Source organism: Orcinus orca, chromosome 5 (genome assembly GCF_937001465.1).
Source record: "Orcinus orca chromosome 5, mOrcOrc1.1, whole genome shotgun sequence".
Lineage (NCBI taxonomy): Eukaryota > Metazoa > Chordata > Mammalia > Artiodactyla > Delphinidae > Orcinus > Orcinus orca.
The window spans coordinates 74,382,842-74,409,846 of record NC_064563.1 but is presented as its reverse complement, the minus strand read 5'-3'; the positions used below and the strand labels follow the sequence as shown (position 1 = coordinate 74,409,846).

Below are 27,005 nucleotides of genomic sequence, written 5' to 3'. Positions count from 1 at the left end.
TGAAAATATGGCTGGCTCATGATTAAGAATTCACAAAGAAAACTTTCATTTCACCCAGAGCCAAGGCTGAAAATGGAAATATTTCTTGTCTTTTTCTAAGGGCCTTAATTTATTTCTGGTCTACTGCTACACCGTGGGTATAGCCCTTTGGGATAACTCCTTCTGTGTAGCTATGTCTTACTAGAACTCCCATCTTGAGCTGGTCCTACAGTTTGTCTCTTGTTCCCAGCACTCGACTTACATAGTCATCAGAACAGACTCTCAATGTGCTCAGGAATGAGTATATGTCCTCAGTGTGAAAACTGCTTTTCTTTTTTATTTTATTTTATTTTTATTTTTTTGTTAGTTTCTGCTTTATAATAAAGTGAATCAGTTATACATATACATATGTTCCCATATCTCTTCCCTCTTGAGTCTCCCTCCTTCCCACCCTCCCTATCCCACCCCTCCAGGCGGTCACAAAGCACCGAGCTGATCTCCCTGTGCTATGCGGCTGCTTCCCACTAGCTATCTACCTTATATTTGGTAGTGTATATATGTCCATGCCTCTATCTTGCTTTGTCACAGCTTATCCTTCCCCTTCCCCATATCCTAAAGTCCATTCTCTAGTAGCTCTGTGTCATTATTCCTGTCTTAACCTAAGGTTCTTCATGACATTTTTTTTTCTTAAATTCCATATATATGTGTTAGCATACGGTATTTGTCTTTTCTCTTTCTGACGTACTTCACTGTGTATGACAGACTCTAGGTCTATCCACCTGATTACAAATACCTCAATTTTGTTTCTTTTTATGGCTGAGTAATATTCCATTGTATATATGTGCCACATCTTCTTTATCCATTCATCTGATGTTTGACACTTAGGTTGTTTCCATCTCTGGGCGATTGTAAATAGAGCTGCAATGAACATTTTGGTACATGACTCTTTTTGAATTATGGTTTTCTCAGGGTATATGCCCAGTAGTGGGATTGCTGGGTCATATGGTAGTTCTATTTGTAGTTTTTTAAGGAACCTCCATACCATACTCCACAGTGGCTGTATCAATTTACATTCCCACCAACAGTGCAAGAGGGTTCCCTTTTTCCACACCCTCTCCAGCATTTATTGTTTCTAGATTTTTTGATGATGGCCATTCTGACTGGTGTGAGATGATATCTCATTGTAGTTTTGATTTTCATTTCTCTAATGATTAATGAAGTTGAGCATTTTCATGTGTTTGTTGGCAGTCTGTATATCTTCTTTGGAGAAATGTCTATTTAGGTCTTCTGCCCATTTTTGGATTGGGTTGTTTGTTTTTTTGTTATTGAGCTGCATGAGCTGCTTATCCATTTTGGAGATTAATCCTTTGTCAGTTGCTTCATTTGCAAATATTTTCTCCCATTCTGAGGGTTGTCTTTTGGTCTTGTTTATGGTTTCCTTTGCTGCACAAACGCTTTGAAGTTTCATTAGGTCCCATTTGTTTATTTTTGTTTTTATTTCCATTTCTCTAGGAGGTGGGTCAAAAAGGATCTTGCTGTGATTTATGTCATAGAGTGTCCTGCCTATGTTTTCCTCTAACAGTTTGTTAGTTTCTGGCCTTACATTTAGGTCTTTCATCCATTTTGAGCTTATTTTTGTGTATGGTGTTAGGGAGTGATCTAATCTCATACTTTTACATGTACCTGTCCAGTTTTCCCAGCACCACTTATTGAAGAGGCTGTCCTTTCTCCGCTGTACATTCCTGCCTCCTTTATCAAAGATAAGGTGACAATATGTGCATGGGTTTATCTCTGGGCTTTCTATCCTGTTCCATTGATCTTTCTGTTTTTGTGCCAGTACCATACTGTCTAGATTACTGTAGCTTTGTAGTATAGTCTGAAGTCAGGGAGCCTGATTCCTCCAGCTCCGTTTTTCATTCTCAAGATTGCTTTGGCTATTTGGGGTCTTTTGCGTTTCCATACAAATTGTGAATTTTTTTGTTCTAGTTCTGTGAAAAATACCAGTGGTAGTTTGATAGGGATTGCACTGAATCGGTAGATTGCTTTGGGGAGTAAGAGTCATTTTCACAATGTTGATTCTTCCAATCCAAGAACATGGTATATCTCTCCATCTATTTGTATCATCTTTAATTTCTTTCATCAGTGTCTTATAATTTTCTGCATACAGGTCTTTTGTCTCCTTAGGTAGGTTTATTCCTAGATATTTTATTCTTTTTGTTGCAATGGTAAATGGGAGTGTTTTCTTGATTTCACTTTCAGATTTTTCATCATTAGTGTATAGGAATGCCACAGATTTCTGTGCATTAATTTTGTACCCTGCTACTTTACCAAAACCATTGATTAGCTCTAGTAGTTTTCTGGTAGCATCTTTAGGATTCTCTATGTATAGTATCATGTCATCTGCAGACAGTGACAGCTTTACTTCTTCTTTTCTGATTTGGATTCCTTTTACTTCTTTTCTTCTCTGATTTCTGTGGCTAATACTTCCAAAACTATGTTGAATAAGAGTGGTGAGAGTGGGCAACCTTGTCTTGTTCCTGATCTCAGTGGAAATGGTTTCAGTTTTTCACCATTGAGAACAACGTTGGCTGTGGGTTTGTCATATATGGCCTTTATTATGTTGAGGAAAGTTCCCTCTATGCCTACTTTCTGCAGGGTTTTTATCATAAATGGGTGTTGAATTTTGTCGAAAACTTTCTCTGCATCTATTGAGATGATCATATGGTTTTTCTCCTTCAATTTGTTAATATGATTTATCACATTGATTGTTTTGCGTATACTGAAGAATCCTTGCATTCCTGGGATAAACCCCACTTGATCATGGTGTATGATCCTTTTAATGTGCTGTTGGATTCTGTTTGCTAGTATTTTGTTGAGGATTTTTGCATCTATGTTCATCAGTGATATTGGCCTGTAGTTTTCTTTCTTTGTGACATCCTTGTCTGGTTTTGGTATCAAGGTGATCCTGGCCTCGTAAAATGAGTTTGGGAGTGTTCCTCCCTCTGCTATATTTTGGAAGAGTTTGAGAAGGATAGGTGTTAGCTCTTCTCTAAATGTTTGATAGAATTCGCCTGTGAAGCCATCTGGTCCTGGGCTTTTGTTTCTTGGAAGATTTTTAATCACAGTTTCAATTTCAGTGCTTGTGATTGGTCTGTTCATATTTTCTATTTCTTCCTGATTCAGTCTTGGCAGGTTGTGCATTTCTAAGAATTTGTCCATTTCTTCCGGGTTGTCCATTTTATTGGCATAGAGTTGCTTGTAGTAATCTCTCATGATCTTTTGTATTTCTGCAGTGTCAGTTGTTACTTCTCCTTTTTCATTTCTAATTCTGTTTATTTGAGTCTTCTCCCTTTTATTCTTGATGAGTCTGGCAAATGGTTTATCAATTTTTTTTATCTTCTCAAGGAACCAGCTTTTAGTTTTATTGATCTCTGCTATCGTTTGCTTCATTTCTTTTTCATTTATTTCTGATCTGATTTTTATGATTTCTTTCCTTCTGCTAACTTTGGGGTTTGTTTGTTCTTCTACTCTAATTGCTTTAGGTGCAAGGTTAGGTAGTTTATTCGAGATGTTTCCTGTTTCTTAAGGTAGGATTGTATTGCTATAAACTTCCCTCTTAGAACTGCTTTTTCTGCATTCCATAGATTTTGGGTCATCGTGTCTCCATTGTCATTTGTTTCTAGGTATTTTTTAATTTTGTCTTCGATTTCTTCAGTGATCACTTCGTTATTAAGTAGTGTATTGTTTAGCCTCCATGTGTTTGTATTTTTTACAGATCCTCTCCTGTAATTGATATTTAGTCTCATAGCATTGTGGTCGGAAAAGATACTTGAAAGAGTTTCAATTTTCTTAAATTTACCAAGGCTTGACTTGTGACTCAAGATATGATCTATCCTGGAGAATGTTCCATGAGCACTTGAGAAGAATGTGTATTCTGTTGTTTTTGGATGGAATGTCCTATAAATATCAATTAAGTCCATCTTGTTTAATGTATCATTTCAAGCTTGTGTTTCCTTATTTATTTTCATTTTGGGTGATCTGTCCATTGGTGAAAGTGGGGTGTTAAAGTCCCCTACTATGAATGTGTTACTGTCGATTTCCCCTTTTATGGCTGTTAGTATTTGCCTTATGTATTGAGGTGCTCCTATGTTGGGTGCATCAATATTTACAATTGGTATATCTTCTTCTTGGATTGATCCCTTGATCATTATGTAGTGTCCTTCTTTGTCTCTTCTAATAGTCTTTATTTTGAAGTCTATTTTGTCTGATATGAGAATTGTTACTCCAGCTTTCTTTTGATTTCCATTTGCTGAAATATCTTTTTCCATCCCCTAACTTTCAGTCTGTATGTGTCTCTAGGTCTGAGGTGGGTCTCTTGTAGACAGCAAATATATGGGTCTTGTTTTTGTATCCATTCAGCCAATCTGTGTCTTTTGGTGGGAGCATTTAGTCCATTTACATTTAAGGTAATTATCGATATGTATGTTCCTATTCCCATTTTCCTAGTTGTTTTGGGTTCGTTATTGTAGGTCTTTTCCTTCTCTTGTGTTTCTTGCCTAGAGAAGTTCCTTTAGCAGTTGTTGTAAAGCTGGTTTGGTGGTGCTGAACTCTCTCAGCTTTTGCTTGTCTATAAAGGTTTTAATTTCTCCATCAAATCTGAATGAGATCCTTGCTGGGTAGAGTAATCTTGGTTGCAGGGTTTTCTCCTTTATCACTTCAAATACGTCCTGCCATCCCTTGTGGCTTGTAGTTTCTGCTGAAATATCAGCTGTTAACCTTATGGGGAGTCCCTTGTGTGTTATTTGTTGTTTTTCCCTTGCTGCTTTTAATATGTTTTTTTTGTATTTAATTTTTGACAGTTTGATTCATATGTGTCTTGGTGTATTTATCCTTGGATTTATCCTGTATGGGACTCACTGTGCTTCCTGGACTTGATTAACTATTTCCTTTCCCATATTAGGGAAGTTTTCAACTCTAATCTCTTCAGATATTTTCTCAGTCACTTTATTTTTCTCTTCTTCTTCTGGAACGCCTATAATTTGAATGTTGGTGCATTTAATGTTGTCCCAGAGGTTTCTGAGAGTGTCCTCAGTTCTTTTCATTCTTTTTTCTTTATTCTGCTCTGCAGTAGTTATTTCCACTATTTTATCTTCCAGGTCACTTACCCGTTCTTCTGCCTCAGTTATTCTGCTATTGATCCCATCTAGAGTATTTTTAATTTCATCTATTGTGTTGTTCATCGTTGTTTGTTTCATCTTTTGTTCTTCTAGGTCCTTGTTAAATGTTTCTTGCATTTTGTCCATTCTATTTCCAAGATGTTGGATCATCTTTACTATCATTATTCTGAATTCTTTTCCAGGTAGACTGCCTATTTCCTATTTATTTGTTAGGTCTGGTGGGTTTTTATCTTGCTCGTTCATCTGCTGTGTGTTTTTCTGTCTTCTCATTTTGCTTATCTTACTGTGTTTGGGGTCTCCTTTTTGCAGGCTGCAGGTTCGTAGTTCCCATTATTTTTGGTGTCTGTCCCCAGTGGCTAAGATTGGTTCAGTGGGTTGTGTAGGCTTCGTAGAGGAGGGGACTAGTGCCTGTGTTCTGGTGGATGAGGCTGGATCTTGTCTTTTTGGTGGGCAGGTCCACGTCTGGTGGTGTGTTTTGGGGTGTCTGTGGACTTATTATGATTTTAGGCAGCCTCTCTGCTAATGGGTGGGGTTGTGTTCCTGTCTTGTTAGTTGTTTGGCATAGGGTGTCCAGCAATGTAGCTTGCTGGTCGTTGAGTGAAGCTGGGTGCTGGTGTTGAGGTGGAGATCTGTGGGAGATTTTTGCCGTTTGATATTATGTGGAGCTGGGAGGTCACTTGTGGACCAGTGTCCTGAAGTTGGCTCTCCCACCTCAGAGGCACAGCACTGACTCCTGGCTGCAGCACCAAGAGCCTTTCATTCACACAGCTCAGAATAAAAGGGAGAAACAGTAGAAAGAAAGAATTAGTAGAAATAGAAAGAAAGAAAGAAAGAAAGGAGGGAAGGAAGGGAGGGAGGGAGGGAGGAAGGAAGGAGGGAAGGAAGGAATACAGATAGAAGATAAAGTAAAATAAAATAAAGTAAGATAAAATATAAAGTTATTAAAATAATTATTAAGAAAAAAATTAAAAAAAACAACAAGAAAAAGGACAGATGGAACCCTAGGACAAATGGTGGAAGCAAAGCTATACAGAGAAAATCTCACACAGAAGCAGACACATACAAACTCACAAAAAGAGGAAAAGGGGAAAAATCATAAATCTTGCTCTCAAAGTCCACCTCCTCAATTTGGGATGGTTTGTTGTCTATTCAGGTATTCCACAGATGCAGCGTACATCAGGTTGATTGTGGAGCTTTAATCCGCTGCTTCTGAGGCTGCTGGGAGAGATTTCCCTTTCTCTTCTTTGTTCTCACAGGTCCTGGGGCTCAGCTTTGGATTTGGCCCCGCCTCTGCGTGTAGGTCTCTGGAGGGCGTCTGTCCTTCGCTCAGACAGGACGGGGTTAAAGGAGCCGCTGATTCGGGGGCTCTGGCGCACTCAGGCCGGGGTGGGGGGAGGAAGGAGGGGCACGGAGTGCGGGGCGGGCCTGAGGCGGCAGAGGCCAGCGTGACGTTGCAGCAGCCTGAGGCGCGCCGTGCGTTCTCCCGGGGGAGTTGTCCCTGGATCCCGGAACCCTGGCAGTGGCGGGCTGCACAGGCTCCCTGGAAGGGGGTGTGGATAGTGACCTGTGCTCGCACACAGGCTTCTTGGTGGCGGCAGCAGCAGCCTTAGCGTCTCATGCCCGGCTCTGGGGTCCGCGCTTTTAGCCGCGGCTCGCGCCCGTCTCTGGAGCTCCTTTAAACAGCGATCTTAATCCCCTCTCCTCGCACACCAGGAAACAAAGAGGGAAGAAAAAGTCTCTTGCCTCTTCGGCAGGTCCAGACTTTTCCCCGGATTCACCGCCAGGCTAGCCGTGGTGCACTAACCCCTTCAGGCTGTGTTCACGCCGCCAGCCCCAGTCCTCTCCCGGCGCTCCAACCGAAGCCTGAGCCTCAGCTTCCAGCCCCGCCCACCCCGGCGGGTGAGCAGACAAGGCTCTCGGCCTGGTGAATGCCAGTCGGCCCTGAACCTTTGTGCGGGAATCTCTCCGCTTTTCCCTCCGCACCTCTGTTGCAGTGCTCTCCTCCGCGGCCCCGAAGCTTTGCCCCTCTGCCACCCGCAGCCTCCGCCCGTGAAGGGGCTTCCTAGTGTGTGGAAACCTTTCCTCCTTCACAGCTCCTTCCCACTGGTGCAGGTCCAGTCCCTATCCTTTTGTCTCTGTTTATTCTTTTTTCTTTTGCCCTACCCAGGTACGTGTGGGGGGGTGGGTTTCTTGTCTTTTGGGAGGTCTGAGGTCTTTGCCAGCATTCAGTAGGTGTTCTGTCGGAGTTGTTCCATGTGTAGATGTATTTCTGGTGTATCTGTGGGGAGGAAGGTGATCTCCGCGTCTTACTCTTCCGCCATCTTCCCGGAAGCCCCCTGGCAGGAGGATTCTTAACCACTGCGCCACCAGGGAAGTCCTATAATTACTTTAAATTCCAGTTTTCTTAGCTGGAAATGGAAGGTCATCATTCCTGCTTTACTTTGATAATGAACATGAAGACACTTTGGAAACTACACAGAGCTCTCATTGCATAGCCTGTAAAAGAATGCACATTGACAAGGAGGTTTGTGCTTATAGAACTGGCATAACTTCGTTATATTGTATGAGGAGCTAGATTGAATGGCAAGATAAGCAACCTTTTAAATATAATATTTTAAAAAGATGAAAAAATGGCCAGATGGGGAGGGCGGGTAGAAGTTGATCTGTTCCAAAGTGTAGGAATATAATAAAAGCATGTGGGAAAGGACAGTGGGATGGACTCAGACAGGTGTCTGGAATTTAGAATTGGGACCTTGCTTGGTATGAAACCAACAAAGCATTGTTTCTAGCGTGGTGAGGGGACAGAGCATCTCAGGCTTGGCATCTGGGGAGCAATAGCTTGAGTGTGGGACAGAAGAATATTTATGTCAGGATAGACATTCTACTTTGCAAAATGATTCAAGAGCTTGTATTTCTGAGGCGAGGTAAGCATTTTATCAAAGGCATGCCAGATGTGGACACTACCTAAGGAAGCCGTTTGGCACCTGCGTGCACTGCTAATAAGAGAAAGGGACCTAGTAACTACACATGAAAGCAGCTTTCCGTCAAGGATCACAGAAACTTTTCTGATAATATATCTTTACCAAGTGAGACAGAGAAGTCGGTGGATTTAAAGATGCATGTTCCAGCTCCCTTATTATCCTAACAGGCAATTCTAACAAAAGCAGAACTACTGATACTAATTCTTAGCTCTAAATGCCAGTAAACCCAGGGGTCGAATTTCAGGTCTATGTTAGGGGAAATAGTAAAATCGTAGCAGCAGCAGTAAATGTTTACATAGCACTTATACATAGTAACACACAGCAGCCCTGGGACGGGGGTACTATCAGCACCCCCATTTTATAGATGACAAACTGAGGAATAAAGAGGTTAACTAACTTGTTCAAGGTCACAGCCAGTAAGCGGCACACTAGGCTTTGAGCTCAAAGTGTTTTGGTCCAGAGGATGTGCTTTTAACTCGGACCCTCTCCTTCCTCTCAACTGTAGCCATTATAACCGGTATAAAGTACACCTATGACTTTGTGGGATATAGCTGTGGGACCTAGGCCATAAGCTTCAGGTGTGGTTTTCCATTCTGTCCCAGGCTTTCCTTGGAAGGAAGAATTTTGTCCAGATTATACATTTATTAGAGGTCGGTCTCTTATCTTTTTGTTATTTGTACCCTCATGGCACATAGCAGCTGCTCAATAGTTGAAATAAACTAAATTGTCTCTGCGGTGTTTTCCCCTTGATGTAAAATTCTTTTTGTTATTAAACAAGAGAGGAGGCTAGGAAGGCATAGTTCCCTGTACCGCAAACCCTTCAAGGCAAGCTGGGATTTAGTTGTTCATCCTCTTTTGGTCGAACACTTTCACCAAATCCTGACTCCAAACTCAAGGCCTTTTCTAGCCCCTCTTGCCCATGGTGGTTCCCTGGTTCCAGCCAAGGGAATAATTCATTGCTGCCATCACCCAGTCCTTCTGTCACATGGCTCTTGATCACGTCTGTGGGTTGAGTTCAAGACCTGAAGGCTGACAGATCTGGGTTTGAATCAGGGCAGCAGAACTTGCCAGCTCTGTGGCCTTGGACAAGTCATTACATTCAGCCTTTCTGAGCTAAGCCTCATCATTTATGGAGTGAGGGTCATATTACCCTATTCAGGAGATGCTTGAGAGACTGAAACCATATAGCATATCATGTAGTATAGTGTTTGGCATGGGGTAGCCACGTGCTGAAATTGTAGAAACTGAATTTCCCAGTTAGATTACAACTTCTTGGAGGGCTGGGATCATGTTTAAGGAAGGATCTTTGTCAGGGATCCTTCTTCACTTCCTCAACCCCTCACTCTGTCCTCCCCTTACCTTCCTCAGCTTCTTCACTCTCTGCCCCTCCCACCAGTTTCATCACCAAAATTCCAATTTGTTCATTTGTCGTTTGTTGTGCTTAATCAATGTTTGGGGTCATTTTGGTTCTGTCCCAGGAAATATTTGGCTACCGGACTCAGAGCTGCCGGAAAACCCTCTGCCTTGCTGGATCTATCTTCTCCTTTGGGATCCTCCCCTTGGTGTTTTACTGGAGACCCGCTTGGCACGTGTGGGCAAATTGCATCCCGTGTTCCTTGCAAGAAGCAGACGTCGTGTTGCTGAGGACAACAGTAAGTGTGTACCTGGTTCTGTACCTGGTGGCCCTTTTTCCTGGACACCTTGTTATGGGATGGTTGTGGGGAGATGAACACAAGGCAGGCGGCAGCTGGATATCCAGCCTCAGGCTCCATCACAGCCTTACATTTACTTACCAAGAATTCAATAATTTGTGTATGATTGGATTTCATTAAGAAGACCTACTTCATAGGGTATTCCTTTTAAATTGTGATTTTAGTGAATGTCGGAATAGGGAATAACCATGTTAACAGCTAAAAATAATAGTGTGAAGTAGTTATGTCAGGCTATAGGTTATAACGTTCATACTCATCCTTCTCCCCACCCCCATCCTGACATATCAATGCCTATCCCAGCTCCCCTCCACTGGGATATCCCTGGGGGAAGGGAAGATGGGGAGGAGGTGGGAAGTACCCCTCTGAGGAGAATTCTGTCTTCCCCTGCTCCTCTGAGAGAGCCATGGTTATTGATAGGAGTCTGTTGCATCCTGTAGATATGCTAGGGTTTAAAAGTGTGGCCATCTTGTCCCCGAGTAGATTGCCGCTTTCTGCTAATACAAGGTCCTGGTGTTAGGGGAGTTCCCCTGTATTGGCGCTGATAACACTTCCTTCTACAACTCATTACACTTAGGCGAAATGCCTTGTTCCTGCTGCACTGTTAGCTCCACAAAAGAAGGGACTATCTCTAACTTGTTAACTGCATCCCTAGTTCCGGCGCATGGTAGGGATTCCATACATATGTGGTGGCTGACAGGCTAAAGTGGACATTCCTCTTGATAGAAGTCAAAGTGCAGTCTCACAGAGGACCCTTTTCGGGCTGACTTTTACTGAGTGTGTCTAACAATGCGTCAGCCCAAATGACAACCAAATTCTTGATAAATCAAACTCTGCTGGGCTGTTAGCTTCTTTTTTTATGTAGCAACCTCTCTAGATAAACATTCTATTCATTTCAGTGAGAGAAGAGGATAGCAGCAAGTCTTATAACTGGCCCCCAATTTTTTTTTACACATTTCACTCTGAGTTGGAGCTAGACCTCAATGAAACTGGCAGTTGGATGAAGTTTGTCTTTGTTGACCTGCCCTCCCTGGGCTCAGCCCCATCCCTTATTTCTGGCTCCTGGTCACTTCAAGAGCCACCCGTTCTATGTCCCGGCTTAGCTGACACGTGGACCATATTACAGATGAGAGCTGAGGCAGCTCCACCCAAGTTCAACTATAATTTAACTCAGGATTCTTGGAGAATAGCCTTCAAGACATTAAGAAGGCAAGATGATAGTGGAGTCAGAGCATCTCATATTGATGATGTTGGGCTGGGAGCCCTGCTCCACTGCTGCCTCAAACCATACTTCATGAAGGCTCACAGAATACGCATGAGAGAAGAGTGCCTGGCGCTCACCAAGGAAGATCTCTTCATTTGATTGGGGGAGGAAATGGGGTCTGGAGAGGGTGCATATTTTAGCCACACTCCTTGATGAGTTAGGGGCCTCACCAGGAAGAAGTACCATATATCCCAGTTCGTAGTTCAGGGTTGTCCCCACACAACTGCACGTAGATCCCAAACACCAACCAGCCTTAGAATCATCTGGAGGGCTTATGAACAGATTGCTGGGCCCCCCTCCCAGGGCTTCTAATTCTTTAGATTTGGATTGGGGCTCCAGAGCTTGCATTTTTAACAAGTTCTCAGATGATGCTAATGCTTCTGGTAAGGGACCATACTTTGAGCAAAACTGCTGCAGATAGTCACCACTCCCACTGGCGAGCTTACTTGGTCCTTGGGAGAGGAACAGGGGCCTGGACATTTGCTTTATGGCTCAGCCAATATATATTTATATGGTCTCAAAGGGACTGATCCAGATTTAGCAAAGTGTTGTAAGTGGTCCTGCTGTATACAGCCCTAGTGTCTTGCTGGAGCAGGGGTAGAGAGCGGTTTATTTTCTGGGGCTCAGGGTAGGGATGTAAGGACTTATGGAAGACCACATCTTTGGGATACTTTCATAGATCAACCCCTTCCATGTGAACTTAAGGACCTATGAGATTCTTATTTTTTGTCATGAAAGGAGGATTTGGAAAAGTACTTCACTGTTCCCTGCAGGTGCTTTCATTTCGCCCAGCTAGTTCTCAGGGGGCAATGCTTTTGTTGCAGCAGAAACAACCTCAGAAACAGAAAAGCTTTCTGTCTTTCAGAATGTATCACCAGACTCTTCAGATCTGAGAGCATGTGGTTGGCTGAGCTATAAGCTCTGAGGTTGCTGGCAGAGTCAAGGCACAGAGAGGAGCAAGAGGAAATGAACAAGGAAATGGCAAGGAAGGGAGCAAAATGAAAGAAAAGGAGAGGGAAATAGGTAAAAGAAAAATAAAGAGGGAGAAAAGAGAAAGATCTAGTAAGATACAAGCTACTATGTATGACATAAACTACTATGACATACAACAAGAATGTATTGTACAGCACAGGGAATTATAGCCATTATCTTGTGATGACTTTTAATGGAGTATAATCTGTAAAAATACTGAATCACTATGCTGTACATCTGAAGCTAATATAATATTGTAAATGGACTATACTTCAATAATAGAACCTAAAATTTACAAAGAAAGAAAAGAAGATCTGGTAAGAGTGAAAGAAATAAAAAAATATCAACCAACACGGAGCTGGTCCATTATGGGATTCGGAGTCAAAAGTTTTGACTTCTAGTCCCAGCACCTTAGGTACACGACACCTTAGGTTTGTTACTTAACGTTTCAGGACCTCAGTTTCTCTATCTGTAAAATGGGCCTAGTAAAAGCACTTGTTCTTTCTTGGGTTGGTGTGAGGATGAAGTGAGATTACATATGTAAAAACCATTTACAAACTGTAAAATGCATCATCAAAGACAATTTTGATCGTGTATGTGTTTTTGATATAGCAACTTCACAAGCTTGCTGTACGAAAGCGCTTGCTATAGCCTCGATGCACCCATGTATAATGGCCCTGCTCATCTGGACGCTGTGTCCTTCCCTTATTATCCAGGAGGGGTGGCACTTCCTTCCAGGACAGGAGACATGGGGAAGATGCCCTATAACTGGAAATCCCCAACACTTATATGTGCTCAAGCAGGTCACCTCTCCTAGTTGCATGTGATCAGCTTTGAACTGGACATACAGAAGAAAGATTCAAAAAGGCATCGGTGCCTCAGGGAGCTGCATTCCATCACCCTGCCCCTTTCTTTGGCTCTTTGAAAGTGTATTAAGCCTTTCTCCCATTACACTGCCCTCTGCAACTCATCAGGGCTATTGAAACCAGCTTCAATCTTGTCTTTTTCATCTTGATTTCAACCTTAATTTTTAATTACCTGCTCTTGTGCCTCATTTTAAATGGATTTGCTATGCCAGAGACTCTCCAAATAAATGAGGTGCTAAATTAGTCTTTATGTAATTAGATAAGAACCCGATTATTTCAAACACTTTTACTATGTGAGCCTTAGATAAAAATAAGCTTTGAGAGTCAATAGATTAAAAGTCTGCTGTAAGGTTATTTGCATTAAAATGATACCTTAAGAAAGATATTATTTGAATTATATTATAATAGCTGTTCAGTAAAGATTTCCCAGTAAGAAAGACTGGATGACTCTTACCTGAAAATGTGTTGCATATCTGTTTTTCATGTTATTAAAAAATCAGTACTTGGTATTTATCATCAGTCTTACACTGGTAAGATTACAGATCATTATCCCAGATACTGATTAGGTAGTCATTTTTTAACATTAAAAAAATAGTAACGTGATGTGTACTGACTGAAAATCTTCAGCACCTAGTTTATTTTCTGTTCCCCTCCTCTTATTAAGCACCTCTAAGAGTGAGATTTTTCCAAAAGATAAGAGTAATTACATTTCTATTTTATAATTTAAAAGTGGCATTTTATTCATTATTCATCTACTTCTGACTTTTAACCAATATCTGTGGCGATGCCACATTTCTATGCAAATAACGTGATTTATATTCATTGGTGTTTTGAATTCAGATGCTCCTGATGATTTTCCTAGTTTTTATCTTTATTATAATTACATATACATTTTTCCTTCACTGTCACTGTATGTCACATGTTGCCAAAGACTCACAATGTTCAGAGAAGAACTTTGTGATGATTGGCTATTAGGCCTGACTCTGGGCATTTCACTTCAATGTTTTAGTGGGGAACATTTCCCCTTCAGTTTCACCGAAAGATGTCAGTGGTAGGGGCTTTCGTTTAAAAACTTAGAAATCCCCCAAATCAGCCATGCAAATGGCATCTTGGGTCCACCAGCCCACCAGGATGCTCATCAGATACCAGCATTTGTGTTCATGTTTCCTGGATCCCTTACTTCCTCCCCTCCCTCCTCTTCTGCAGCCTGGTCTCTCCAAGCCCAGTCTCCACACATTGGCACCACTTTCTAAGGGAATCAGACAGTTTGTTTTGTCTATGCTTTTACTCATAAAATTTCTTCTGATATTCCCTATCTCCCCCATTCATTCATTCACTTATTCATTCAACAAGTATTTATTGAGTACCAGTCAAGTACCAGACGTTCTTATAGGCACTGGGAATACAGCTATGAACAAAACAGATGGAAATCCTTGCAGAGGGACATTCTGGAGAGGACTCAACTGATAGACACTTGTACACACTCATACACACATTCTCTGTACAGTAAATATAGACAGTAGGTGTTCTATCTCTACTTATTAAAACCTACTCATTCTTCAGCCATATACCACCTTTTCTATTAAATCTTAGTTGATCCATTCTCTGTCCCAATACCAGAGGGAATTAATTGCCTGTCCTTCCTTCTCTCCTAGCTCTGTATTTGTTAGCTCTGACTGCTGTAGTGCTTTCTGCAGTCTGCCTTCTATTAAAATGCTATTTGCTCTACATTTTATAAAACAGCATCTCATTGATTATATTATTTAATTCTCATAACAACCATAGGAAATGGCATTATCATTTTTATTTTACTGATGAGGATACAGAGAGGACAATAACTTTGCAACCTAGTAAATGTCAGCCAGGATTTCCCTCTCCCTTCCTCCTTCCTTCATAAATTTGATGAGCACAGGTTGTTTGCCAGCCACAGTGCTATCTCATGGACAGCGCAGGGGGCAGGGAGTATAACAGTAAAATCAGGGTTCTTGACTCCATGGAGTTCGTCAAATCAACTACACAAATAAATGCAAAAATCCAACTGTTATAAGTGGTACTTAGGAAAGCTTCGTGGTTATTGTAAGATTATAGACTAGGGATTTCATCAAGTCAAGAAAACCAGGAAGGGCTTTCCTGAGCCATCAGAGGATGATTAGAGAACAGATGTGTGGACACAGTGGGGAGGTGGGGGGAGTTGGGGGGTGTGGGCAGGGAGGGGGTGTGGGATGAATTGGGAAATTGGGATTGACGTATGTGCACTGCCATGTGTAAAAGAGATAGCTAGTGCGAACCTGCTGTATAGCCCAGGGAGCTCAGCTTGGTGCTCTGTGGTGACCTAGGTGGGTGGAATCGGGAGGAGTGGGGTGGGAGGGAGGTCCAAGAGGGAGGGGATATATGTATACACATAGCTGATTCACTTTATTGTACAGCAGAAAGTAATGCAACATTATAAAGCAACTAGACCCCAATATAAAAAAAAAAAGGTGATGGTGGCTGGTGGGGAGGAGCATATGGGGAATAGTCCAGGTAAAGGGGGTAGTGTGGACAAAGAACTTGAACCTGTCTTTTGACTCTCTAAGCCCAGCGCTTTCCCCCATTATACTACATTCCTTTTTTTTTTTTTTTTTTGCTGTACGCGGGCCTCTCACTGTTGTGGCCTCTCCCGTTGCGGAGCACAGGCTCTGCAGGCGCAGGCTCAGCAGCCATGGCTCACGGGCCCAGCCGCTCCGCGGCATGTGGGATCTTCCCAGACCGGGGCACGAACCCATGTCCCCTGCATCGGCAGGAGGACTCTCAACCACTGCGCCACCAGGGAAGCCCTATGCTACATTCCTTTTTATAGCTTTTTCTCCTATTACACTAGAAGCTTTTTGGAGACAGTTGTCGTGGCTTTTCATTCCCCACAACACTTAGCACGTGTCCACAGTGGGTGTTCAATAATTATTTAATTCAATTACATAAATGAATTAAATCTGTAATAAATGGTCTCATGGTTTCTACCAACACTTTATCACAAAGACCCTAAGGTGAAAAGTCACGGATGAGAATGTAAGAGAAGATAGTATGATTCTTTTAGGTACTCATTCCTTCTTCTGAATCCTATTCCCCCATCCCCCCATTTTTTTAAAATACGTTTATTTATTTATTTTTGGCTGTGTTGTGTCTTCGTTGCTGTGCATGGGCTTTCTGTAGTTGTGGTGAGCCGGGGTTTCTCTTGGTTGGGCTCTGCGGGCTTCTCACTGCGGTGGCTTCTTTTGTTGGGGAACACGGGCTCTAGGCCCGTTGGCTTCAGTAGTTGTGGCACATGAGCTCAGTAGTTGTGGCTCGCGGGCTCTAGAGTGAAGGCTCAGTAGTTGTGGTGCACAGGCTTAGTTGCTCCGCGGCATGTGGGATCTTCCTAGACCAGGGATTGAACCCATGTCCCCTGCATTGGCAGGCGGATTCTTATCCACTGCACCACCACAGAAGTCCCCCCCATCCCCTATTTTAAACCATTTTTTTGTTAGGCATTCAGTCAGAAATCCCTGAGATTCTATGGGCTGGCTTCTCACAGATGATTTTTTTTTTTAAAGATAAATAGTTCTGAGGCCGTTATCTGTTATAAAACAGGACTATTTCTATTGTGATTTATAGCTTGCAAAGCTTTTGCATATATGTTGTCTCATTTGGTCCTTACTAGTAGAGATTATTTCTTAGCCATTTTACATTGGAGACATAAAGAAGTGAAAAGAAATGCTCGTGGTGTTACAGCTGTAAGCAGTGAAAACAAAATTTATGCTGAATTGTTCAGCATTTTTTTTCTTTTTTTTTTAACATCTTTATTGGAGTATAATTGCTTTACAATGTTGTGTTAGTTTCTGCTGTATAACAAAGCAAGTCAGGTACATGTATACATATATCCCCATATCCCCTCCCTCTTGCTTCTCCCTCCCACCCTTCCTATCCCACCACTCTAGGTGGTCACAGAGCACCGAGCTCTTCTCCCTGTGCTATGCGGCTGCTTTCTACTAGCTATCTACTTTCCATTTGGTAGTGTATATATGTCCATGCCACTCTCTCACTTCGTCCCAGCTTACCCTTCCCCCTCCCCGTGTCCTCAAGTCCATTCTCTACCTCTGCGTCTTTATTCCTGTCCTGCCCCTAGGTTCTTCAGAACCATTTTTTTTTCTTGTTTTAGATTCCATGTATGTGTTAGCATACGGTATTTGTCTTTCTCTTTCTGACTTACTTCACTATGTATGACAGACCCTAGGTCCATCCATCTCACTACAAATAACTCAATTTCGTTTCTTTTTATGGCTGAGTAATATTCCATTGTATATATGTGCCACATCTTCTTTATCCATTCATCTGTCGATGGACACTAAGGTTGCTTCCATGTCCTGGCTATTGTAAATAGAGCTGCAATGAACATTTTGGTACATGACTCTTTTTGAATTATGGTTTTTTCAGGGCATATGCCCAGTAAGGGGATTACTGGGTCGTATGGTAGTTCTATTTTTAGTTTTTTGACAAACCTCCATACTTTTTTCCATAGTGGTTGTATCAATTTACATTCCCACCAACAGTGCAAGAGGGTTCCCTTTTCTCCACACCCTCTCTAGCATCTATTGTTTGTAGATTTTTTGATGATGGCCATTCTGACTGGTGTGAGGTGATACCTCATTGTAGTTTTGATTTGCATTTCTCTAATGATTAGTAGCATCCTTTCATGTGTTTTTTAACAATCTGTGTATCTTCTTTGGAGAAATGTCTATTTACGTCTTCTGGCCAATTTTGGATTGGGTTATTTTGTTATTTGTTATTGAGCTGCATGAGCTGCTTGTATATTTTGGAGATTAGTCCTTTGTCAGTTGCTTCGTTTGAAAATATTTTCTCCCATTCTGAGGGTTGTCTTTTTGTCTTGTTTATGGTTTCCTTTGCTGTGAAAAAGCTTTAAAGTTTCATTAGGGCCCATTTGTTTATTTTTATTTCCATTTCTCTAGGAGGTGGGTCAAAAAGGATCTTGCTGTGATTTATATCATGAAGTGTTCTGCCTGTGTTTTCCTCTAAGAGTTTTATAGTGTCTGACCTTACATTTAAGTCTTTAATTCATTTTGACTTTATTTTTTGTGTATGGCATTAGGAAATGTTCTAATTTCATTCTTTTACATGTAGCTGTCCAATTTTCCCAGTGCCACTTATTGAAGAGGCTGTCTTTTCTCCATTGTATATTCTTGTCTCCTTTATCAAAGATAAGGTGACCAAATGTGCATGGGTTTATCTCTGGGCTTTCTATCCTGTTCCATTGATCTATATTTCTATTTTTGTGCCAGTACCATATTGTCTTGATTACTGTAGCTTGTAGTATAGTCTGAAGCCAGGGAGCCTGATTCCTCCACCTCCATTTTTCTTTCTCAAGATAACTTTGGCTATTCAGGGTCTTTTGTGTTTCCATACAATTTGTGAAATTTTTTGTTCTAGTTCTGTGAAAAATGCCATTGGTAGTTTGATAGGGATTGCATTGAATCTGTAGATTGCTTTGGGTAGTATAGTCATTTTCACAATGTTGATCCTTCCAATCCAAGAACATGGTATATCTCTTCATCTGTTTGTATCATCTTTAATTTCTTTCATCAGTGTCTTATAGTTTTCTGCATACAGGTCTTTTGTCTCCTTAGGTAGGTTTATTCCTAAGTATTCTATTCTTTTTGTTACAGTGGTAAATGGGAGTGTTTCCTTAATTTCCCCTTCAGATGTTTTATCATTAGTGTATAGGAATGCAAGAGATTTCTGTGCATTAATTTTGTACTCTGCTACTTTACCAAATTCATTGATTAGCTCTAGTAGTTTTCTGGTAGCATCTTTAGGATTCTGTCTATATAGTATCATGTCATCGGCAAACAGTGACAGCTTTACTTCTTTTTCGATTTGGATTCCTTTTATTTCTTTTTCTTCTCTGATTTCTGTGGCTAAAACTTCCAAAACTATGTGGAATAATAGTGGTGAAAGTGGACATCCTTGTCTTGTTCCTGATCTTAGAGGAAATGATTTCAGTTTTTCACCAGTGAGAATGATGTTGGCTGTGGGTTTGTCATATATGGCCTTCATTATGTTGAGGTAGGTCCCCTCTCTGCCTACTCTCTGGAGGGTTTTTGTCATTAATGGGTGTTGAATTTTGTCAAATGCTTTTTCTGCATCTAGTGAGATTATCATATGGTTTTTATCCTTCAGTTCTTTAATAGGGTTTATCACATTGATTGATTTGCATATACTGAAGAATCCTTGCATTCCTGGGATAAACCCCACTTGATCATGGTGTATGATCCTTTTAATGTGCTGTTGGATTCTGTTTGCTAGTATTTTGTTGAGGATTTTTGCATCTATGTTCATCAGTGATATTGGCCTGTAGTTTTCTTTCTTTGTGATATCCTTGTCTGGTTTTGGTATCAGGGTGATGGTGGCCTCGTAGAATGAGTTTGGGAGTGTTCCTCCCTCTGCTATATTTTGGAAGAGTTTGAGAAGGATAGGTGTTAGCTCTTCTCTAAATGTTTGATAGAATTTGCCTGTGAAGCCATCTGGTCCTGGGCTTTTGTTTGTTGGAAGATTTTAAATCACAGTTTCAATTTCAGTGCTTGTGATTAGGCTGTTTATATTTTGTATTTCTTCCTGGTTTAGTCTCAGAACATTGTGCTTTTCTAAGAATTTGTCCATTTCTTCTAGATTGTCCATTTTATTGGCATATAGTTGCTTGTAGTAATCCCTCATGATCCTTTGTATTTCTGCAGTGTCAGTTGTTACTTCTCCTTTTTCATTTCTAATTCTGTTGATTTGAGTCTTCTCCCTTTTTCTCTTGATGAGTCTGGCTAATGGTTTATCAATTTTTTTTATCTTCTCAAAGAACCAGCTTTTAGTTTTATTGATCTTTGCTCTCATTTCCATTTCTTTTCAATTTAGTTCAGATATGATCTTTATTGTTTCTTTCCTTCTGCCAACTTTGGGTGTTTTTTTTTTTTTGTACTTCTTTCTCTAATTGCTTTAGGTGTAAGGTTAGGTTGTTTAATTGAGACGTTTCTTATTTCCTCAGGTAGGATTGTATTGCTATAAACTTCCTTCTTAGAACTGCTTTTGCTGCATCCCATAGGTTTTGGGTGGTCATGTTTTCATTGTCATTTATTTTTAGGTATTGTTTGATTTTCTCTTTGATTTCTTCAGTGATCTCTTGGTTATTTAGTAGTGTATTGTTTAGCCTCCATGTGTTTGTATTTTTTACAGATTTTTTCCTGTAATTGATATCTAGGCTCATACCAGTGTGGTTGGAAAAGATACTTGATACTATTTCAATTTCCTTAAATTTACCAGGGCTTGATTTGTGACGCAAGATACGATCTATCCTGGACAATGTTCCATGAGCATTTGAGAAGAATGTGTATTCTGTTGTTTTTGGATGGAATGTCCTATAAATATCAATTAAGTCCATCTTGTTGAATGTGTCATTTAAAGCTTGTGTTTCCTTATTTATTTTCATTTTGGATGATCTGTCCATTGGTGAAAGTGGAGTGTTAAAGTCCCCTACTATTATTGTGTTACTGTCAAGTTCCCCTTTTTTGGCTGTTAGCATTTGCCTTATGCATTGAGGTGCTCCTATGTTGGGTGCATAAATATTTACAATTGTTATAGCTTCTTCTTGGATTGGTCCCTTGATCATTATGTAGTGTCCTTCTTTGTCTCTTGTAATAGTCCTTATTTTAAAGTCTATTTTGTCTGATACGAGAACTGTTACTCCAGACTTCTTTTGATTTCCATTTGCATGGAATATGTTTTTCCATCCCCTCACTTTCAGTCTGTATCTGTCCCTAGGTCTGAACTGGGTCTCTTGTAGACAGAATATATACAGTTCTTGTTTTTGTATCCATTCAGCCAGCGTATGTCTTTTGGTTGGAGCATTTAATCCATTTACATTTAAGGTAATTATTGATATGTATGTTCTTATCACCATTTTCTTAATTGTTTTGGGTTTGTACTCTGTAATGGCCTATATGGGAAAAGAATCTACCAAAGAGTGGATATATGTTTACATATAACTGATTCACTTTGCTCTACACCTGAAACTTACACAACATTGTAATCAACTATACTGCAATAAAAATTTAAAAGAAAAGAATAACAACTGATCATATAGGCTCTTTTCAATCTGCTTTTCTGGAACTTTTTAAAAGGAATATCAGATTGAAGTTTTAAAAGGCCTCTCAAGCCAGGAAAGTCAAATAAGGACTTGCCATCAGACTCTGACTGCAATACGTACAGATTTGGGTAAATTCCTCTCTTCTTGAGGTCCCCAAACTATCTTGAGGTTCCTGCACTTGCCAGGGACTGACCTTCCTTACTCACCTGGTAAGACTTCTGGAAACCCTGTATGCATGGTACTAGGTAAATATTTCCAAGAGTCATTATTGGCTCCATAAAGTCAATCTTAGTACTTTAAAGCTGTCTTGTCATATCTGAGTCAATGATGCCTCTGTCAAATATGACATTTCAGTCAACGCCTTGATAATATAACCAATGTTTCCAATTGTGTCCTGTTATAAGGAGAACAGATTCTTATTGAACTTATGCAAGTAACTATATTGCCATGAAAATAAGAATACTCACTAAGAGTTTCCAAATTCTGGAGGGATCAGGTAGGGAGAAAAAGAGAAATGTTCTATCTTTGTTTACAAAGTTATCATTTATCAAATTGCTGCAAGTCATAGATAGCTTGAGAGAAAAGTTTTCCTTAAATCTGGAAAAGCAAAACATAAAAGAACCAGCAATGTTTTAAACAAAAATTATAATCATCCTGTACAGTTCATTCAGTCCTGTGGAATTAATTCTTGATCTTTTGTTAGCACTTTTTTGAAGCCATCTGTTTCTTCATTAGAGTTCTGTAAATTCTTACCCAATTCAGTAGTATGATCTGAGAGTTTATCAGAAAACTGTACTCTAGACAAAGTATCAGAGGCCTTTCTGAATCTCTGTAAGGATGAAACATATTTGTAAAAGCATCAAAGTAAAGTAATAACTGTCTATAAATGACAAAAGAGTTAAAATGTAAAATAGATAGCTAGTGGGAAGCAGACACATAGCACAGGGAGATCAGCTCGGTGATTTATGACCACCTAGAGGGGTGGGATAGGGAGGGTGGGAGGGAGACACAAGAGGGAGGGGATATGAGGGTATATGTATACATATAGCTGATTCACTTTGTTATACAGCAGAAACTAACACACCATTGTAAAGCAATTATACTCCAATAAAGATGTTAAAAAGAAAAATGCATGGTTAAAGTGCTGATTACAGTGCAATTGACAAGGAAATTAAGTTATCTCTGTGACATACACCATTTTAAGATAATAACTAGGATTATGATTGATAACATTATGCCAGGACAATCAGAATTCCAGAAATTTCATAGTTTCTATAACACTTATATACCTATACAGACACAACATAAAGCAGGCTTAGTATTACTTCTTTTTTTGACAATGCCTCCCGTGTGATTTAACATGTCAAATAAGCGTAATTAGTTTAACATCTCCCTTTTTATAAGGAGAGAGGACAAATCTCAGATATTTCAGGGGCCTTCTGAAATATCTCATATCTCAAAGTTAGATCTAAGTTAAAAGACTTCGTTTAGAATTTGATTTTGGGAAGTTTGTCAAAAATATCAAATTTTTGTTTTTAAACACTTGGTCAAATAGGATCATAAGTCACTGTGAAATAATGCTTAGTTATTCATTTAAACAAAATAAGAATTAAATACTTCATAGGTAAATATAAATGTTATATACTTGTAAATCGTCTTAGCTACAAAGTATAGAATCTTTGTTTTTCTAGACAGATTACATTAAGGTAAAGAAGTCTTTGTTTACAATTTCTCATTAAGACCAGACCATTAATCTCAAAACACTTTGTCCTTTTAACAGAAAACCAAATTTTGTACCAGCTTACTTTTGATATTGAAATTTATTCATTCTAACCTTAGCCAGTCCTGATGGCACATAAAATTCCTCTCTAAAGACTCTTTTTTTTTTTTTTCTTTTTTGCGGTACGCGGGCCTCTCACTGCTGCGGCTTCTCCCGTTGCGGAGCACAGGCTCCAGATGCACAGGCTTAGCGGCCATGGCTCACGGGCCCAGCCGCTCCGTGGCATGTGGGATCTTCCCGGACCGGGGCACGAAACCGTGTCCCCTGCATCGGCAGGCAGACTCTCAACCACTGCGCCACCAGGGAAGCCCCTAAAGACTCTTTTTTCCCACAAATTTTCTACAGCTTTCTATGTCTGTTTTAATTTCCCCCTTTTTTTCTTTCTCATTTAGAACTAACCAGCTTTAGGACAAAATTACTTTCTTTTCCCTTAACAAAATGTATTTCAGTTTTCTGTACCTTTAAAATTTTTTTTCCTTGAATATGAAAATGTTTTCCTTATTAATGTTAATAGTTTAAATTATGTATATTAATTAGAATTTTTAAGCTTTAGAAACCTTAATTTTTAGTAAAAACTAAGAAATAAGCAATTATGAACTGTCTTTTCCAATAGTATTCTGTAGATTGGCAAACTTATAATTACTTTTTATAATTTTTAAAAACTTGTGCTTTCTTATAGAAAATATTTCAGTGTGGCACCAAAAATATTTGCTAATAGTCCCAAATATCTTTTGTTTCTCTGTAAAAGGAAGCCTATATTCAGTAATTAATGTTTCAGTACCTTATTTTGTTAGGAAATGATTTAGATATTTAATAAATTTCCATCATTTAACTTAATCTAGCAAAACTTTAAAGTTTCCAAAAAGGTTGGGGGGAACTATTTTGAGATAGACACATCATAAAACATAACTATTCTTAAAGAGTTTACCTAAAAACTCTTACTCATTTACATTTATTTAACGTATGTATGAAAATATCATACTGAATTATTTTTATTGCTGACAAATTTTGTAACAGAGATAACAAACTTATTTGACTTTTAGTAAACCTAGGTACAATAAAAGTATTATACTTAATGTTGATGACTAAAGGCATGTCTGCATTAATTAAATCAATGAACTTTAACACTGAATATTTCCCAGCTCTCTTGAACCTGAAATTCATTTGGGTTACTACTATATTTCTGAGAATTTATTTTATTTAAGAGCTTATTTTTTTAAGGCAATTAAATAGAGCTCTTTTACAAATTAATTTTGACAATACCATTCAAAAGTAGAAGCATACTACATCTGTAAGGTACATACATGGACATACATACATCCAGATAGGCACAGACAGAGTCTCATAGTTTTAGTTTTAAAGCTTTAGTCATGAATCAGGTACAATAAAAAAACTCACGGGCTTCCGTGGTGGCGCAGTGGTTGAGAGTCCGCCTTCTGATGCAGGGGACACGGGTGCGTGCCCCGGTCCGGGAAGATCCCACGTACCGTGGAGCGGCTGGGCCCGTGAGCCATGGCCGCCGAGCCTGCGCGTCTGGAGCCTGTGCTCTGCAACGGAAGAGGCCACAACAGTGAGAGGCCCAAGTACCGCAAAAAAAAAAAAAAAAAAACCTCACTAGTTTATAAATAACAGTTGGAATAAATTACATCTGCTTGCTCAGATGGCTAAAGTCTTTTATTATGTTGGGAGAAGACATCAGCTTTGCATTTGCCCTTGACAAGCAATTTTAAGGAGGTTATTTGGGCAAGAGAGTCCTTCTAGCAATTTGAATTAAAAGGCCTCTTTTTTTTTTTTTTTCAGTCTTAGGAATTGGAGATGGTCTATATAAGAGTTTCCTGAGAAGATGAGGTAAAACATTTATATTTCAAAGGTACAGGGAGAGAAATGCAAGCTCCTCCTAGAAGGACTTTTGTCCCCTTAGGGTCAGAATTTCTTAAAAAAAAATTTTTTTTTTCAAAAAAATTTTTTTCGGGCTTCCCTGGTGGCGCAGTGGTTGAGAATCTGCCTGTCGATGCAGGGGACGCGGGTTCGTGCCCCGGTCCGGGAAGATCCCACATGCCGCGGAGTGGCTTGGCCCGTGAGCCATGGCCGCTGAGCCTGCACATCCGGAGCCTGTGTTCCGCAACGGGAGGGGCCCCAACAGTGAGAGGCCCGTGTACAGCAAAAAAAAAAAAAAAAAAAAAAAAAAAAAATTTTTTCAAAATGGCCATAATAATCATAGACATTTTCATCAGGCCCCTGGAATTGTTGTTGCCTTCTGTGGGGATCAATCTTGCTGTTATAAAAAGAAAGCTCAGAAAGAGATGGATAGCAAGGAGGAGAGCATTGCAATGGACATTCAGAGGAACAGGAACGAGCAGAGGGAGAGAGAGAGACAGAGACAGAGACAGAGAGTAATAGAGACAGAGACAGAGAGAGAGAGAGAGAGAGAGAGAGAGAGTAAAAGAGACAGAGAGGGAGAGAACTCTCGGAAGCCTCAGAGTAATTTCCAGTTCTGAAATCCTTTGAGATAATTGTGAGTTAGTTTCTCTGAGGGAAGCAATAGTGGATTCATTGTTATGTTTTTTTGAGTCCTCAAAAATACCAGTTGAGATATGCTTCTATTCTTGCCTTACATCCTTTTCTTAATTGACTGCCCAGACAAACTAATTTAGGAATTTCAAAGGAGCCCCATGTTGGCCAATTTTATTGTAAATCAGCCCAGGTAATTGTAGTCCAGCAAGACACATACTTGCAGGACTAAGGCCCATAGTTCTTTTTTTTCTTTTTTTTTTTTTTGCTGTACACAGGCCTCTCACTGTTGTGGCCTCTCCCGTTGCGGAGCACAGGCTCCGGACATGCAGGCTTAGCGGCCATGGCTCAAGGGCCCAGCTGCTCCGCGGCATGTGGGATCTTCCCAGACCGGGGCACGAACCCGTGTCCCCTGCATCGGCAGGCAGACTCTCAACCACTGCGCCACCAGGGAAGCCCAGGCCCATAGTTCTTATACATAAAACCAGGAGAAGTTTAATGAAGAAAGAGGCTGCCCTTAGAGAGTGAACTTCTCATATTCCAAAAGTAATTATTTACCAGGAAGAAAAAGAAAAAAGGAAAACAAAATCCCAAGAACAGAAGCTGGCAGCCCAAACAAAAGAGGAAGTGAAATCCTGAAGGCCACTTGAACAAAACAGAGAAGATGGGGAGTGAGATCCTGGAGGACAGTAGCTGGTAACAGAGGACACCCTGTCTCCTACCAAGGTGGGAGGTTTCAGTACAGAGGACTTCCAACCAAATTCTGGGACCACTAAGGAGACAATAGAGCTCGACTCTTGCAGGTACCTTACTCAGATCCAAGACAATGTATCCATCCACAATGTATCCATCACCCAAAAAAGAAATTTCTTTTTTCTTTTTCCTAATCAGTATTAGGAAAATACTGATTTCCTAATACCTCTTTGGAACTTCACAGTGGGTTACATTTTCTTTTTAAGGCAAGCCCAGAAGTACTACATGTTGTGGAATGAACTCCTACATAAGAGTCAGTGACTTCCCTGGAGGTCCAGTGGTTAAGACTCCTTGCTTCCACTGAAGGAGGCACGGGTTTGATTTCTACAGGGAACTAAGATCCTGCTGGTAGTGTGGCAAAAAGGATAAAAAGGGGTAGAGGATAAGTCATAGAATTGGCCTCAACTTGAAGTGACCACTACACTGCTTTTAAATTTCAAGAGATGAGGCGCTTATAGCAAGGTTGGAAGAAGATAAGCAAGGTCACTCACTTCATTCAATATAAGAGTTAGTCTGGCGTTTTCAGGTTCAGAAAGTCCAAGTCCACAGGAAATAAAAAATGCCCAGGTTTGCTTCTTTATTTTTCTGTCCAGGTCAAACCTAAGTCTTCTGTATACATTCCATTCTTTGAAATCCACTCTTGAGTTATTTTAAATCCTACTCTTTTAGAGTTCAAGGACTGGTCTGGTTAACTCTCTTGGTAAAGAGGAGGTAAAGAGGAGACTTGAGGTGTTAAAATGTCTAGATTTGCCAGGCAAACAATTTGGACTATCTGCATTACAAAGCAGTTATTTAACATGGTAGGTCTTCTGGTGCATTTAAGTATTTTATAGATCATTAACTGCTTGAGAG

The 27,005-nt window shown here is 40.3% G+C and overlaps 1 protein-coding gene across 6 annotated transcripts in view; it reads left to right on the top strand.

The window, feature by feature from the left end:
* Positions 1 to 27,005, top strand: part of ATP13A4 (ATPase 13A4) — a 154,979-nt gene that overhangs the window by 35,530 nt on the left and 92,444 nt on the right. For all 6 annotated transcript variants that reach the window (XM_049710463.1, XM_049710466.1, XM_049710465.1 and 3 more), the window contains exon 2: positions 9,616 to 9,789. In XM_049710463.1, the coding sequence (XP_049566420.1) occupies positions 9,616 to 9,789 (174 nt within the window). The remainder of the gene's footprint in view (positions 1 to 9,615; positions 9,790 to 27,005) is intronic.